The sequence below is a fragment of the Aspergillus stella-maris genome, assembly GCF_047715825.1.
Source record: "Aspergillus stella-maris strain CBS 113639 unplaced genomic scaffold BDV14scaffold_15, whole genome shotgun sequence".
Taxonomy (NCBI): Eukaryota; Fungi; Ascomycota; class Eurotiomycetes; order Eurotiales; family Aspergillaceae; genus Aspergillus; species Aspergillus stella-maris.
Window position 1 is genome coordinate 163,271 of NW_027396809.1, and position 16,327 is coordinate 179,597.

Here is a 16,327-nt window from a genome sequence, read left to right on the forward strand (position 1 = left end):
ACTGTCTTATACATGAATCCACGTGATAAATCTAAACAACTCGAGACCTGAAGCACACTCCCTGCGAGTCAGTCACGGAGACTTTGGAATTTCCGCTTGGAAGAGCTGACAAAGAATTTGAAGTTGGGAATTGAGATGACTGTTATTGGGGATTTGCGTTGGCAATGGCGTGTCGTCCCGTGTATTGCCCGAGCGCACATGGTTCAATACCGAGGCCGGGATGGGTGGTGCGGCTATAAGAACGCTGATAGCCTCCATCAAAAAAGCTGATATGTCTTCAAGAAATCATTGTCTAGAACAAGTGACAGATTGGAAATAACCACCTTGAACTTTCTCAGACCGGATCAAGTCTGTGAACCGCTTTACCTCAACATCTATGCCGGAAGAACAAGACCAAACCGTCCACAATGGGCCAAAAGTGCAGCACCGCTACCAGCAGCAATGCGAAGCTAGACCAACTCCCCATAGAGCTCCTGATCCAGATAACCTCGCATGTAGACTACGAGTCTAGATTCCAGCTCTGATAGGTGAGCCGGCGATTGTACGGGGTATTCTCTCCAGAGATATACCGCGCACCGCTCATCGAAGAGGTAAAAGCGAAGCCGTTCATCACAAATTTTACGCGGGATCCCCGGCTTGCGGAAGAGGTGCACTCGCTGACGGTCCATTACCATGACGGTAGAGAGCCATACGAACCTCTTTGAGCTTCAAGTGCTTGACGAGGTGGCCGTGACAAACCGGGATCTTCTCGGTAGTCCTTCGGGTCAAAAGAAGCAATCCTACGTGGACGTTGAAAATCAAGGCCAAATACCCTTCACACCCATGATTTGTAGAGTATCGGCGTTCGAGGAAAAGGTTGTCGACGTCTTGAATGACAGGATGGTTTGCGGCAATGTATCGTTGGGTGCAGGTGTAAGAGATAAGAGATAGGAGATGAGAGATAAGGGATCCCAGATGGAGCTGGACATGAACTCCTCTCCCTCTGCGCCTCTGGACTCTGCTCCACACAATGCTGCTACTAGACCCAATGCCTGGCCATGGAGCACTCAAGCCCACAAAGAAGGCGAAGCTTCAAGATCAGGACCAGGTTTGGCGCCGCTCGTCAGTGGAGAAGCAGGAAAAACCCACCATGTGACGCGTGCCGCCGGCGAAAGACCGCCTGTATCATTGAGACCGTCCCTCCTTGTACGTGAGCTTCGTTCTGTGAAAGATTGTTGATCACGCTAATGCTAATGTTTCAACATATACGTAGGTCGATTCTGTCAATCCAAAGGCCAGGCATGCAAATACACTAACGCCGATGCCAATGAGCCGCGCTATCGTCCTCGATCGCGAGATCTTGCCGAATCAGACGACCCGACGGACAGCACTGCCCTTGACGCAGGCGGTACAAGCCCGTCGCTTCTCTCACCAGAACTTGGGACTGAACATGATACGGTGACTCTGCCTGTATCTACACCTAGCAACCAGCCCGAACCAGTCTCGCAGTCTTCACCTGCATACGTTCTGACTTCGCCCCTCAGCGATGGCCCGACGGTTAATACACTGGAAGACAATTATAACCGAACGGCGCATTCAATAGGCCTCGCTGGAGAACAGGACACCGATTTGCTGGCTTTCTTTCGGTCTGTCATCACAAACGAGAGAGACGGCATCAGTGCCGATGTCGTTCAAGCTACGCCTGGGGAATTGGAGGCGACCGCGTTTCCTGTTCACTTTAACCTCCTGATGGATGAATTTCAACCTGCGGACGATCTCAGTAAATCAAGAATCTCGGATAGGATTGAAGAGATGGCTGCTCCTCACGCGGATACACTGGTCAAATTGTTCTTCAAACACGTGCATCCCGTTTACTGTGTTGTTTCCAAGGTGCGCTTCCTCAAAGCATATGCACAAGATAAGCTCAAAATACCAGCGTCCTTACGCGGCGCTATATACGGTCTTGCCTCGAGTTTCTGGCAGCATGATGCTGAAGTGGATGGCGCCTTGGCTTTCGACCTGCATAAACTGTTCGAATCGGCTCAATCGTCCTTGCAGCGCGAACTCCATGCACCAAATCTTTGGGCAATACAAGCCTGCCTGCTGTTGCTTCACGAGCGACCAGCAGATAACGCAACAATTGAGACACCACGGACCTGGATCTTCTCTTCTCGCATTGTCGCTTGCGCGCAGATGATTGGACTTCACCGTGATTGTTCAACGTGGCATCTAGTCCAGGAAGAGAAGAAATTAAGGAACAAATTGTGGTGGGCAACTTACATGACCGACATTTGGTCTTCCATTTGCCATGGAAACCCGCCGATGATATACCCGACCTCTTTCACCACGCCATTACCAGACATTAATGATCTCGCTTTCGACGAAGATGTGCCCGCTACGCTCCATATCATGGTAGATGCCTCGAACCGGAAGCTTGACATATCTACCAGCGCCCGCTTTTTGGAGATGGTTAAACTTAGTCAGATTTTGCACGAACTGATCGATGGCTACTTGTACGTCTCACCACCATATTGTATAGCCTCTATTAACCCGAATAGTCTAGATTCCAGCTACCAGCGAACCGTCACTGCCCCGCAGCACAGAGAGGCTAGGCTTCTCAGTATTCGTCGCGATCTTGAATCTTGGTCGTCTATGGCCCCAAACTGTGTCACCATGTCTTACATCGGGAATTCTGTCTTCCGCAACAATGGTACTTTACCATGTTATCGAAATCAATGCCAACGCTTACAGTTATAGCTCCACTGAATCTGGCCTACTTTGCCGTTCAGGCTCTTCTATTCCGCGCGCTTATGAGTCCTGCCCGGATGACTGCCAAAACTGACCCAACCTCCTCTCTCTGCTGATATTTCGATGAAGCGGTTAATGAATTTCGGAACTTTACTCTATTCATGGAACGGATCACTCAAGAGTGTCTGTATGCTTTCTGGGGCGGCCGTACGATTCATCCAACCATTGCCCAACTCTGCTAACAGGTTTAGATGCCCGATCGCAACTCACCCTCTGCGGGAACTTTTTGATATATTTGTTTTTGTTAGCTCCAGGCCCAGAGCAAGTACATTCCGCATTTGGACCGCTCAGCAGCTTCCACAGCTCCCTACAACGGCTACGCGAATGGGCGGATGACGATGCTTCGCTTGCTCTTCTACGACCCGTCGCTCTTCGCATTGATTCCTTCTTTCTTCACGCAGCGCGAATAATGAGGAACGGAATGATCGGAACATGAGTCGCCTAACTTCTGAACTAAGCCGGCTTAGTTGAATAATGCAGTAATATTGGGATTACTAGTAACCATCATCAGCTTTCTCGCACTTAACTTGGACGCATGCCTAATCGTCTAGCTAGCCAGAAAAGACGTCAATAACGCTTCGTGGATTGCTGTACTTCCCAATTGGAACGTATTTGACGTCCTCAAATCCCATAGATCCCGGACCCCCTACCGCCATACCTCGTTCCGTATCAGTCCACCGGGGCGACGCTGCAATAGCGATTATCATAACCCTCAAGCCGTACTTGTACTCGGGTGTACCCAGCCCGGCTCCTGTCTCTGCATCAAGGACGGCAATGAGATCAGGCACCGACGCGAGTATCCTCTTCTCGCCATTCGGCAAAAGCGCCTCAACAAATGCGTTTTCGTTCTTGAACGGGACCTTAAGAACAGCCTTTGTTCCATCTTCCAGACTGCCGTCTACTTCTAGCACACCATAGGTATGACCTGTCTTGAGCACCCGCTCGACACTCGTGATCTTTCCCTGGCCTAGAATTGTTGCACTCTCGGCACCACCAACTTCATCAATGATACGCTTCGCACGATCTGCTATGTTCCTTTCCAGAGCAATTGCGCGCCCTATCCACCATGCGAGAGAAACTGTGTTTGTTATGGCTTGCTCACGGACGACCTTAGCGGTTTTTGGCGGCCCAGCACTGCCAGCGCGGCATCCCATCTCCACACAGGAGGCTCGCAAGATTTTGTCGACAAGCTTGTCTGTCCGAGAACTGGTCATTGTCACGACAGAGCCGTCACCGCTGGCAATGGTCATCGGGACCAGGGACTCCCCTCGTGGCGTACCATAAACATTCGGCGTAACCTGCCAGGCCGTGGGATACGCGCGGCCCATGTAGTCGGCGTCAACACAAAGAGCACCAAGTCTCCCCGCGACTCCTAAGTTCACCACGCCGTTTCCCCCGCCAATCTCTAGAGCCACAAAGCCCGATACCTCTGGGGAAGCAGTTGCTCGGATGAGCTCCTGGTGCGCTTTTAGGCATTCATCGTTCTCAAGACGCTCCATGCTTACTTCTGGACTTCCCATACATCCAGTCCACCCCACTAGTGCATCATCTGGGAGGAAGTCGGGCGAGACCACCTTGACGAGCCCCGGATTATTGCGAACAAATGCACTGACTTTGAGGTACTCCTGATATGGGTCGCCACCGCCTCCACATCCCAAGACCTTGCAGCCTTGGGCGATGAAGTTGAGATCTGTGGGTGAGATGATCCATTGATGATTCTCGATCGTTGGGCGATATGTCTGAATGTCAACGGCTTTCTCGTTGCTTCTGATGGTGGGTTGTGGCTTCGCAATGTCGTCCTCGCTGTGTACGGGCTCGTCACCGAACGAATCCAACGAATCCAACGAATCCATCGCTCCCTGGGAGACGACTGCTAACTCCCCTACCGCTCGAACAATAATCCGAGCCTTTGCATCTACATACTGAATCGGTAGCATCGTCACTTCGGCAATCTGGATTGTATCCGGCTTAGCCCCGTTAGTTGCCACCTTCTCCACTGCCAGCTGCGAGACGGCTTCCTGGGCCTGCTTGACTGTTTGGTTCGAGGTATCGACGACGGTATCTATAACGCTTGATACTCGTGAGATAGCAGCTCCGACGGCATTCGCAACTTCAGCGCCCTGAACAGTCCTTAGACTACGAACGCCTGCCAGTGGGGCATCTGTTTTGATAAGTGGCGCGCCACCACCGACAATCAAAACATCAACATCCCCTTTCTGTGTCTTGGTCCGGTCAACTAACGCCGCGACCATTTCTCGCATGACATCGCGTGCTCGAGGCACCATTTCGGGGCCAATGTCTGCCAATCGCGATGCGTCCCCCATGCCACGAAAAGGATTTGGCTCGCTTGGTGATTGAACTCCTGCCGCAGCCACGATGTCCGTCGCCGTCAGATACTCGCCTCCAAACAACCTTGCTTTCTGGAGTAGCTCCAAGGCAACACTATCAGGCCCGACCGTTAGTCCTCCATTTGTGTCTCGAATGATACTACCACCACCCAAGCCAATACTTTCAACAGCCGGAAGAGCAAAGTTTGTACGGACACCACCGACTAGACCCGTGATCGAGCTCATCTGCGGAAGTCCATTCGGCAACAGCAACCCGCTATCCGACGTCGTCCCTCCAATATCAATAACAACAAGCGGGTCTTTCCTTGTCTCTTGTACCTCGCCGCTGATCTGCCCAGCAGCCCGCCAGAGGAACTCCCCACCCCGAATTGAGTTTGTCGGGCCCGAGTTGAATGTACGAATGGGTTTGTCGATGGCTTCCTCGGCGCTAAGTACACTTCCGTCGTTTTGTGTTAGGTATAGTGTATACGGACTACCCTGAAAAATATCTCGCATTGCTTTCTTAAAGCCGTAGATAGTTCTCTCCGCGAGCGGTCGGAGGGTCGCGTTTAAGACGGCGGCGTTCTCGCGGGAGAGAAAACCGAGTCCTGATACTTCATGGGAAAGGGTGACTCGTGGTTTCAGCTGCTTTTCGGCGGACTGCATGGCTTGGAGGATGATATCTCGTACAGCCACTTCCTGAGCATGATTGAGCGGCGCGTACATGCCCGCAATCACAACATTCTCAATACCCTCTTTCACGAGATCCTCCGCCACATGGCGAATCTCATCTTCACCGACGGAGCTGATCTCATCGCCGGAGATCTGATAACCCCCATGACAGAAGTATTGCCGCGACTCGAGCCGTACCCGGAGATCAAGGGGAAAGTCAGTGAACGGGGGGATATTGCGACCGAATCCGTCGTCTGGCCCGCCGCAGAGCCTAATCACAGCGACGCGACGAAGAGCTGGCGAGCGCTGCACAACGGCGTTGACAAAGTGCGTGGTGCCGACAATGACGCATCCGATTGCCGACAGGGAAATATTGGCTGCGTCGATCACCGTCCTAACAGCCTTTGTGATACCGGTCGTGACATCGGCGGTGGTAGGCGACTTGTGCGACGCGACAATGCTCATTGATTTGAGCTCGATGAGCACGGCGTCGGTGTTTGTGCCTGCGTTCAAGATCAATTAGCGGTCGAAACGCAGCTCGATCGAATGAAAGCTTACCTCCGACATCGACGCCAATGCGATACGCATGCTCTGATAGACTGCCCATCTTGTCCTTGGCTCCTTGCTTTGCGGTTGCTGTCGGTGCACTCTCTATGCTGAGTGTCATATACCACCTACGGAGTAGTTGGAGACATTGCTTATCAGGCGGGGTTGATTTCGCCGTCAAAGTTCCCCGATCAGATCGGCCAACTGCGCGACCTGCGCTTCTGTGTCCCCTCATTACTCCATATCGCACCATACCAGGCCAATAGCATTCCCAGCGCATATCAACGGCTGTCTCCAACTAAGACAGAGCATGCGATATCGACAAACGTGCCTCGCGTCGAGATAAAGACCTAGAAGATAACCAACGTCGTCTAATCGACTAGTTGATGTAAGGACAGATATCAAACATGGTCGGCATCACATCGCCAAGTATCCCCATCATCGACCTGGAGCCCGCGCGCACCGGCGGACAGGAGGAGCTCAGCAAAGTCGCGCATGAAGTCTATCAAGCATTCAAGCATGTCGGCTTCGCATACATAAAGAACCATGGCGTACCGCAGGACCTTGTCGACGAGGCCTTCAGCTGGGTATTACCGACTTGATCACCCTGATTTCCCGCATTCCGCTAATATAAATGGTGTATAGAGCTCGAAATTCTTCGCCCTCCCCTCCACAGAAAAGAACAAAGCCCCCCACCCCCCAGAGGGCTGGTACCACCGGGGCTACAGCGGGATCGGTCGCGAGAAAGTTGTGCAGATGGTCTTTGACAGCGACGGGATCGCTGAGCGCCGCAAAACACCAGACATCAAAGAGTCCTTCGAGATAGGCAACGAGAACGACGAGTATATGCGCAATATCTGGATTCCTGAGGAATCACTCCCTGGGTTCAGGGGATTTTTCGCATCGTTTTTCAGCACTTGCTCTAGTCTCGAAACGTTGCTGCTTAGACTTATTGCGCTTGGTATGGGGCTAAAGGAGAGCTTCTTCCTCGACTACCATCAAGACCGCACGAACCAGTGCCGCCTGCTACACTATCCACCCGTCGAAGAAGAACTCTTGACAACCGGACAAGCGGAGCGCATCGCAGCACATACAGACTTCGGAACAATGACCATCCTCTTCCAAGATGAAGTCGGCGGGCTCGAAGTCGAGGAAATCCACGAGAAGAACAAGTTCAATCCGGCGCCTTATATCCCAGGCACGGCAGTCGTGAATATCGGGGACTTGTTGATGCGGTGGAGTAACCATGAGCTCAAGTCAACCATGCATCGTGTTCGGGCGCCGCCGCTGGTTGAGGTCGATGCCGGGGGAGAGAAAAAGGGAAAGATGACCAGGCCCAGGTATTCGATACCGTACTTTGTGAGTCCCGATCGGGATCGGGTTATTGAGTGCTTGCCTACTTGTCAAGGGGAGGGGAGGCCAAAGATGTATGAGTCTATTACGCCAAGGGAGTATATTGCTATGAGGATGAATGCTACGTACTGATTCTGTATTTACCAATGGAATGATGATTTACTGCCCTGCTTAGAATCCCCAGACTTTTTACTTTTCTCTTTTTTGCTACAATCATCATGGATCCGAGTTTCATCCCATAGACTGATTTGAAAGTGCAATCTGAGATACCGAGAGAAGTATCTAACATCTAAAGTGACCCTTTTGGGAAGTAGGGGATCGGCTTTAGGTCATAACGTTCTACTTCCATAGCAGGCACGTAATTACCAAGATTGCCCAGAAACCTAAATCTAATAGTTCACGTCTACTCATCACTCCCATCAAAAACCCTTATCGGCATCCAAGCATCACCAACAACCTTCGCCCTCGTCTTAATCGAATTAATCTGGTCCATCTCATCGTCGCTCAGTTCCCACCCATCAAGGTCAAAATTATTCTCAATCCTGCCAGGCGTAACGCTCTTCGGTATCACACTGACGCCGCGCTGGATGTTCCACATGAGCCTGCAACCATCCCAAGTATCAGTAAATGATATTTTCCTAAGAGTAAAGGGCGGAGGGACGGAAATGGAGGGCCGTACACAATTTGAGCAGGCGTTTTGTTCTTTCCCTCCGCTGTACGCGTGATCGTTGAGTCGTCGAGGAGATTCGTAGTCCTGTTTATGGGCGAGTCGATGTGCCCGCCTAGACAGGAGTATGCGGTGACGTGGATTCCTTTTGAGGTGCAGTAGGAGAGGAGTTTTGGGCTGTATCCAGAATTGTCAGAGATGCTGCGTGAAAATATTTGGGGGTTTAGGTAGAGGAGATGCACACGAGGGGTTGTAAGGGTGCAGCTAGAGGGACTTTGTCAGTGCTAGACGACGTGAAATTGAATGTTAGGGACGTACCTCAATCTGATTCACAGCAGGAATGACTTTGCAGGAGGGGTCGCTGAGTAGTCTTTCCAAATGTGTAATCTGAAAATTGGAAACGCCGATGTTCCGCGCTTTGCCTGTGCCGAGGAGTTTTTGCATATCTTGCCTGAACAACACCTCATTAGCACTCCCTATACCACCCTCATTCCAGGAAACGAAGCTGGAAAGGATGGTACATACCAAGTTTTCACAAAATCCCACCCCTCCAAACACTTTGATCGATCCTCAGGATCAGTCGAACAAGGAAAATGAACCAGGAACAAATCGACATAATCCATCCCCAAGCTTCTGAGTGAAGACTCCAATCCCTCCCGAGCACGATGATGCCAATGATTATCCAGCTTGGTGGTAACCCATATCTCCTCTCTGGGGACGCCAGAGTCCCGTATTCCAGCACCGACCGCGGCTTCGTTTCCGTAGTTGAGCGCCGTGTCGATGTGTCTGTACCCAGACTTCAAGGCGTGGGATACGGCTGTGCGGGTTGTATTAGGGTCGTTGGATTGCCATGTTCCGAGGCCGATGGCTGGAATTGTGCCTGTGCCGTGGGGGAGGGAGTATGTTCTTTGAGTTAGGTTGGTTGGCATGGTATCTGCTAGCTTAGATGGCTTGACGGAGAGAGGGTTGGTTAGGCTCGGCAACATGATGCATATAGGCGTCTCTATAATAGATACTCCCTATTCGCGTTTCATGAACGGCATCAATATCTCCAACTCGACTCCAACTCCAAAAATTGATGTCGGCCAACTAATCTCCAGTTTACCGATCATGATAAGAACAAGGCCTCGGCTCTCCAACTCAAAATTCTTTATCACTGCCCCTTGCGGCACTATGCCAATATAGGATTGGTTATCTAGGGATGACTCCAACTGCAGGAGTTGATCGGCCAACTTGATAGCTCAAGACTAGGAAACACCCCATTCTAGTTTCAACGGATGATAACGACTCAGGCATCATGATCTGAACAAGAAACCACCCAATAGCCTTCTGCAGAAGCTGGTTACACGATAAGCGGGGTCTTCTAAATACTCCAGCTTCGCGGTGTATACCCCGAACCTCTAGACCAAAGGAGCGGAGACAACCACGTTTCTGAACCCGGAGTTGCATTGAATGCGCATTTCATTTGCATAACCTAGGGAAAGTAGGCAGAGACAATCATCAATATGCCCTCGTGGTCCTGGCCAGATATCAAGCGGCGGCTTCAATGGTACGTTCTACCTACCCTTACCCTTTTGCCACATTGGATGCAGGACACACCGACTAACCCATCTTCATCAGCCCCGTCGACGAAGACGCAGGATACAAGAATACAACATGGTGTAATCGGGATTTGATCCCCATTCCACCTGAGCGGAGGACGTATGGGGTTTGGTCGTACTTTGGTTCGTCTCTACCTTTCACCGCTTGTATGAGAAGGTGCTGACAGGGAAGGCTACTGGACTGTCTCCGGATCTTGCATTTCAGCATGGTCAACGGGGAGCACACTTCTTTCGTTCGGGTTGAGTCCGCAGCAGGCTATTGGGGTTGTTGTAAGTTATCATCCTACAACAGGCCGAGAGGAGGGACTGATGATAAGGTAGATACTGGGTGGATTCATCTCCGGCCTTCTTGCCGTAGTCTGCGGGTGGATGGGTGAAGTCCATCATATCGGTTTTACGGTCTCGAGTCGGTTCTCCTGGGGGATGAGGGGGTCATACTGTACGTCTATCACGCCAGATATTCAAGACTGTAACTGACAAGGACCAGTCCCAGTCATCCTTCGAACATTTGTCTCCTGCATGTGGTTTGGCATGCAAGCTTTCTGGGGAGGACAAGCTACGCGGGTCATGATTGGGGCAATTATCCCAGGTATGCCCTTCGTCTCTACCTCTCTACTGATTTGGTCAATATTCCTGATAGCAACTAGGCTTCGCCCACATGAAAAACTACTTCGCCGAAAGCTCGCACCTACAAACAAACGACTTCATTGGCCTCGTAATCTGGATGTTCGGCTTCGTCCCGGCAGTCCTTATCAAGCCCGAGAAACTGCAGGTTCCGTTCTTCGTGTGTTTTGTGCTGTTCTGTGGGTCTTGTTTTGGGATATTGATTTGGTATGCTCCCTCCCTCCTCATCCATCTACCAAGATCCCGCCTCTTCTAACATGTTATCTGCAGGGCCGTCTCCCAAGCCCACGGCCCAGGGAACCTCTTCCACGAACCCGGCACCGCCCCAAACACTGGCTGGGCATTCATGTTCGGCATAACCGCCATTCTCGGCTCCTGGGGTTCCGGAACTCTAGGCCAATCCGACTGGGTGCGATACTCGAAGCGTCGATACGCACCAACGCTCTCACAGCTCGTCGCTTGCCCCGTTACAATTGCAGTAACAGCCACAATTGGAATCGTGGTTACGTCCGCGAGTAATAAGATTATGGGCGGCGAGTTGCAGTGGAATCCGATTTATTTATTGGCGAGCATGCAGAGCTTTTATGGGGATAGTTCGGGGGTGAGGGCGGGGGTGTTTTTTGCGAGTTTGGGGATGGTTGCGAGTCAGTTTTCGGTATGCTCCTTTTACTTCCTTGGTCTTTGCATTCTCTTGGAGAATTTGTATAGATTGGGATTCATACTAACGGTATATAGATCAGCGTCGTGCTTAATAGCGTCAGCTGCGGCATGGATCTCGCCGGATTATGGCCGAAGTACATCAATATCGTTCGCGGGGGGTATATCATGGCTATTATTGGGATTGCAACGCAGTATGCTTCACACTCTCTCTTTACTCTCCTTAACCCCTATGAGATTAACGACTTCTTCTGTACAGACCATGGCAACTCATCTCAACAGCCGACAAATTCCTCTCTGTGCTCAGCGGGTTCGGCGTCTTCATGGCGCCTGCAACGTACGTCCTCCACACCACCCAAACGTCCCTCCCTCCCTCCCTCAAACCACATTCATAGCCAAACTAACCTCTCCTCCTTGGCTATGCAGCGGTCTCATGCTAGCAGACTACCACCTCGTCCGCCGACACAAGTTGAACCTGTCCCACCTCTACCGCGGCGACAGCACAAGCATCTACTGGTTCCGCGATGGGGTGAATTGGCGCGCTTTTGCGGCTTTTACGGGGGGGATGTGGCCTTTACTACGTATGCCCCCTATTATCCTTTCTCAATTCTTGAAGGAATACATACTGACGGGATGGATTGTGTGTGCAGCTGGTCTCGCGGCAACAGTAAACGCATGGGACGATCCCAAATGGACGGGTTGGACGAGACTCTACAATCTGACATTTCTCGTTGGGTTGGCGATGAGTTTCCTTATCTTCTGGGTGTTGAATTACTTCTTCCCTGTTGAAGGTGTACGTGATGAAGGGCCGTTTGTTGAGGAGGAGGGGGTTATCCATGGGGTTCCGAAGGGGGATGATGGGGATGTTGGTAGTAGTGAGGGGAGATCTGTGCAGGGTCAGAAGGATACGAAGGGGATGGATGTTTCTGTTGTTTGAGAGATGTGTATTGGTTATGCGGGAAGTGCGTTGCTTGGTTAAAAGTATCGTTTCGAGATAGGGCTCGGCTTTACGGTTGGACAATATTGATGATAAAAGTATCGTGCATTCGGTTCAACGCAGGGGAGTATACAAAAGTAACATCCCTCCATGCGTCTATGTATCCCAAGAAAACGTAATCGAAAGTGCCCAACTCCAAATACCAAAACGCCCAATGCAGCAAAATCATACCCAAGCACATCCAATTGAACCGGTCATGACTTCAAAACAACTCTCCCCATATGATAATCCGAACACTCACAATCAAGCGGGAAGCCTTTCATAACGGTGATCCTAACCCGCTTCACCGCAACGTGCCCAAGTATAGCCGGATCCCACGGAGTTGGCAAAGCATAGTTTTGCAAAAAGTCTAGACTACTCTCCGCAGCCGTCGCAGAGGGCACCTCCATAAAGTACGGCGTAAACAGCGCAACGGTGGTCAAATTCGGTAGGGCACGGGAATGAACAAGTCTCGACAGCGTCGCCTTAAGGATTGTTTCTGTCGCTGAGAGGGTCTTTGGATTCAAGTGATATAGCCCCAGAACCTTTAAAGATGCCGGAAACGGGGTATTGGGCGCGATGAGCGGAAGGAGGTTAACATGAGCTGGGCTTCCAGCACGTTGGTGAGCAAGGACGTATGGCGTAAAGATAATCTCTTCCAACTTGCCAAAGTGCGAAAAATCCAATGTGCTGGACTTCAACGGATTGAGGAACCAGAACCCGATATAGATGTGCGTAAGCGAATGACCCTGTGGCTTGAGCGCCTCGATGTACAAAGCTGCATTTGCGTCTGCGAATTGAACCTCCCCATCTTGCCTTGAACCCATCATGATGAACTTTTGTAGCGCGTGAGGAACAGAGACGATCTTTGCGAGTGTAGCGGGCCCAATGTCGCAGCAGAGAAAACGGAGATATTGAAGCGGAGTCTGGTGGTGCATTACGGGCGTGAAGGAGTGGAAGTCGCGCATTGAACAGCCGACCACGCAGAGCTTTCGAAGGGTTGGATGCCGAAAAATGCATTCGCGGGCTGCCATATCCCAGGGGTCTGTTTGAGAGAGGCCGATTTCCACTACATAGAGACGAACATTTAGCTACTGACATATGTAAGAGACGGGGAAGGGGAACAGAAACATACAACTCATCAACCTATCCAGAAACGGTGCCCTCAGTGTCTCAACATAAAGCCTGTTTTGCGCCGCTACATCCTGAGGACTCACCCATTCCATCGTTGTAAAACAACATTTTATCTTGAGATGCTTTAGGTTCCGCAGGTGCATGGCCGTTGTCGCCAGAATCTGCGAATAGCGCGTATCGGCAGTGTGGTGATCATGAACAGTCAGTGCCTCAATGAACTGGTGCAAGGTCCGATTCCCGCCAAGCGAACGCACAAAATCTAGGCCTCTGGATGGTTTGAATGTCACATATCTGTATAGCAGTGGCGTGCCGAGGTTTTGAAGGTACCAGCAGGTGCGGAGGAATTGAGTGAGACTGTATTGGTCGAGATAGAGAATGATTTTGATTTGGATAGCAGCGGGGAGCGAGAGCAGGGTGCGGACGGGGAAGGCGCGAGGCAGATTTGCTAGAATGAGATCGCGAGCTTTATTCCGGGTGCTGGCTCTTGTTTGGGCCATTGCGAGAAAATAATTTGCGACTGAGCAGAGGTGTTACTGAAAGATTCGGTTCTGGTGGGAGGAGAGGGAAGGAAGGTGGTGGGTAATAGCTGACTGAAAAAGGAAAGTAGGAGGGAAAGAGATTGGTTTGCCTTGTGTTATGAAGATACCAAAAGCTGAATTTGACCATTGTGTATTGATTATAACGTGAATGAAGTGAAAGAAATTTTGTTTGCATGTAAGTGTTGCCCGTTGGCTGGTGAAGTGAATTCATAACACTTTGCTCTGTCCAGCATGAGAGTAACGGGGGCCCTTTCCGTACGTTAGCTTGATATGGATATTGGAATAAGGGGTTAAGGCTGCCTTGGGGGCTCTTACTCATCCAGCTCCCATGTCTCCCATGGAGACCTTCATTATAAGAGCTTGAGGGCTGCAAGATGCGAACGGATATTGAGTCAGGCCTGCACTAACACAGCTTGGAGGCGACAACCGAACCTTCTACAGGACCAAAAACAGATGGCCAATTTAGACACATAAAGAGAGTGGCTGTAAATTATTTTGACAGTAAATTTCGATCAATACCAGACTGATATGACTGCAGAATATCGCATTGTCAAGCGAGAGACTTGTTGGACATGGGTTGTGAGTCGTGGCCAGAACAACCGAACATGCAGTATCCATCTAAATCCCCTCCATAAAGGACATAATAAAAGGCGAAAGCCGAAACCTACAACAACAGCATCGCGAAGGAAACCTCGGCTCACCTTCATAATGCCTCCAAGTAACAGCAACCCCATCCGCAACGAACCAGTCCTCGGGCAAGTCAAGATTCTTCGGGGTTAACCAGGTGACAGTCTTTAGGCTTTTGAGATATCCTCTGCAAATCCAGGCCATGAGATCCTCGATACAGTTATACTTGGTTCGTGCTGTGACCGACCGCTCTGCCCACCAGAGGGTAATGTCTTGCAGGTTGGGAGGGAGGTTCAGCTCCGACAATGGGAGGGAGTAGCTCTTGCCGCCGTACAGAGCTTCATTCCTGATGGTGAGTGTTTTAAAGGGCGGTCAACTTGAACAGGCTGATGGGGTCACCGCGGTAGCTCGATGTGCTCCAGAAGTCGATGTCTAGCGTATGCAATGACTCTGCCTGCTGCTCTATTCCATGAACGTACGGCTGGCGTACGACCTCGAGGTACAGCGGTAGTCGCGAACCCAGCGGCATTCCTTTGAACGTGAGACTTTTGAGAGCCTGAGGAATGGCAAGCATATTGATCAATGCGCTAGATGAACGATCGCAGCTGTAAAGCTTGAGGTTTTGCAATGGGAAGCTCCAGATGAGTTCGTCGTGGACCTTGAAACTGTGGATTCTGGCTCCTGATGCCCGAGGTTGAGTTCCACTAGAGTAAACATACGAGTCAGTCAAGTACACGGATAGTTATTGTTGACCAGAACTTACGGGTCTGCAGGTTGCTGAGGATGTCTTCATTTCCTGCGTTCGCGAAGAGGCTGTGGAAAGTCTGCTGGTAAACCGTATACTGCTTCGGGGAGCAGTGGTAGCCGCAGCCTTTGATGGTAAGCATTTCGAGACTGTCAAATTTTGCGATCGTTGGGACAAGGTCCACAAAACATGGGAAGGAACCATGTGTATATAGAGATATCGTTGCCGTGAGGCGATAATGAATATTGAAAGACTTGACGTATGTCTCCAGCTCTGGGTCTGCCTCCAGTATCCGCTGGTATGTGGACTCCTGATGGTTGCCGATGGCAATGTCGCGATGGAGAAGGGGCAGGGCGACATCGTAGAGAAAATGGCAGGTACGAGATATCCTAGACAGCGAGGCAGTGTCTGGCCTAAGACTGTCAAGTATGTGCCTTATCCTCTCCACTGGAAGGAGGGTTAGCTGTCGTGGTTGATTGCTATCCATGATGTTGATAGAGATAATGGTGATACATGAGGAAGGTCAGAAGAGAAGTAGAAACCAACGACAATTATATAAGGACATACACCTCAGAGGTGAAACATGCAAACAGAACATGTCAACGAGAGGATATGGCCCTTTTTGTCAACTCACTTTTCATGTAGACCTCTAACAATGAGCATCTTAACCCTTGATTGGGGGGTCAGCTATTCATAAGAGCCAACTAACAATAGGCACATTAAGAGCGAGTCTGCCCTGAGGTCAATTCACCAAGAGGCGATTCCTTTCCATCCTCACTGAGGCAGTGAAGCCATATTTGCTCTCTGATGTAGCCGATTATGAAACGATAAAGAGCTTAATTTATTGGTTCCAAATGCTAGTATCATTGATCGGTTTAGCGAACATTTGGAGTGGTTCTGTTCTTCAGTCGAGCCTCGCAGTATCCCATATACACGAAAGGTGATAAACTGATGTAGCTAAGAATGAATGTCGAAGACTGAAAGCTGTACCCAAAGAACCTTCTAAGTCTCAAAGCTCCCTCGAGCCGTAACCTGGGTCGCACTTTCCCTGAAAGTGAATATTGAAGAGTCC

General features: G+C 50.6%; 7 protein-coding genes across 7 annotated transcripts; 3 read left to right on the forward strand and 4 right to left on the reverse strand.

The window, feature by feature from the left end:
• Positions 1-1,037: 1,037 nt before the first annotated feature.
• On the forward strand, positions 1,038-3,223 carry BDV14DRAFT_188497 (Zn(II)2Cys6 transcription factor; the record flags this gene model as incomplete). Its single annotated transcript, XM_073771078.1, has 6 exons — positions 1,038-1,185; positions 1,253-2,492; positions 2,538-2,689; positions 2,731-2,793; positions 2,857-2,934; positions 2,973-3,223. The coding sequence occupies 6 exons, from the start codon at positions 1,038-1,040 to the stop codon at positions 3,221-3,223; spliced, it is 1,932 nt and encodes a 643-aa protein (XP_073630095.1).
• A 115-nt stretch (positions 3,224-3,338) lies between these two features.
• On the reverse strand, positions 3,339-6,393 carry BDV14DRAFT_207634 (uncharacterized protein; the record flags this gene model as incomplete). The annotated part of the gene is made up of 2 exons (XM_073775181.1): positions 3,339-6,289; positions 6,345-6,393. 2 exons carry the CDS (start codon positions 6,391-6,393, stop codon positions 3,339-3,341), a joined length of 3,000 nt encoding a protein of 999 aa, XP_073630096.1.
• Positions 6,394-6,633: 240 nt separating this feature from the next.
• On the forward strand, positions 6,634-7,853 carry BDV14DRAFT_170109 (isopenicillin N synthase family dioxygenase). The gene is made up of 2 exons (XM_073768148.1): positions 6,634-6,919; positions 6,978-7,853. The coding sequence occupies exons 1-2, from the start codon at positions 6,740-6,742 to the stop codon at positions 7,815-7,817; spliced, it is 1,020 nt and encodes a 339-aa protein (XP_073630097.1). The 5' UTR covers positions 6,634-6,739; the 3' UTR covers positions 7,818-7,853.
• Positions 7,854-8,088: 235 nt separating this feature from the next.
• BDV14DRAFT_198232 (NADP-dependent oxidoreductase domain-containing protein) lies at positions 8,089-9,338 on the reverse strand (the record flags this gene model as incomplete). The annotated part of the gene is made up of 5 exons (XM_073772871.1): positions 8,089-8,287; positions 8,365-8,529; positions 8,597-8,616; positions 8,671-8,803; positions 8,878-9,338. 5 exons carry the CDS (start codon positions 9,336-9,338, stop codon positions 8,089-8,091), a joined length of 978 nt encoding a protein of 325 aa, XP_073630098.1.
• A 519-nt stretch (positions 9,339-9,857) lies between these two features.
• BDV14DRAFT_198233 (nucleobase cation symporter-1 family protein) lies at positions 9,858-12,171 on the forward strand (the record flags this gene model as incomplete). Its single annotated transcript, XM_073772872.1, has 11 exons — positions 9,858-9,901; positions 9,973-10,076; positions 10,126-10,223; positions 10,275-10,392; positions 10,441-10,542; positions 10,601-10,784; positions 10,848-11,232; positions 11,313-11,428; positions 11,494-11,571; positions 11,661-11,815; positions 11,885-12,171. The coding sequence occupies 11 exons, from the start codon at positions 9,858-9,860 to the stop codon at positions 12,169-12,171; spliced, it is 1,671 nt and encodes a 556-aa protein (XP_073630099.1).
• Positions 12,172-12,425: 254 nt separating this feature from the next.
• BDV14DRAFT_198234 (uncharacterized protein) lies at positions 12,426-13,841 on the reverse strand (the record flags this gene model as incomplete). Its single annotated transcript, XM_073772873.1, has 2 exons — positions 12,426-13,279; positions 13,346-13,841. 2 exons carry the CDS (start codon positions 13,839-13,841, stop codon positions 12,426-12,428), a joined length of 1,350 nt encoding a protein of 449 aa, XP_073630100.1.
• A 1,030-nt stretch (positions 13,842-14,871) lies between these two features.
• Positions 14,872-15,742, reverse strand: BDV14DRAFT_198235 (uncharacterized protein; the record flags this gene model as incomplete). The annotated part of the gene is made up of 2 exons (XM_073772874.1): positions 14,872-15,191; positions 15,274-15,742. 2 exons carry the CDS (start codon positions 15,740-15,742, stop codon positions 14,872-14,874), a joined length of 789 nt encoding a protein of 262 aa, XP_073630101.1.
• Positions 15,743-16,327: the final 585 nt, after the last annotated feature.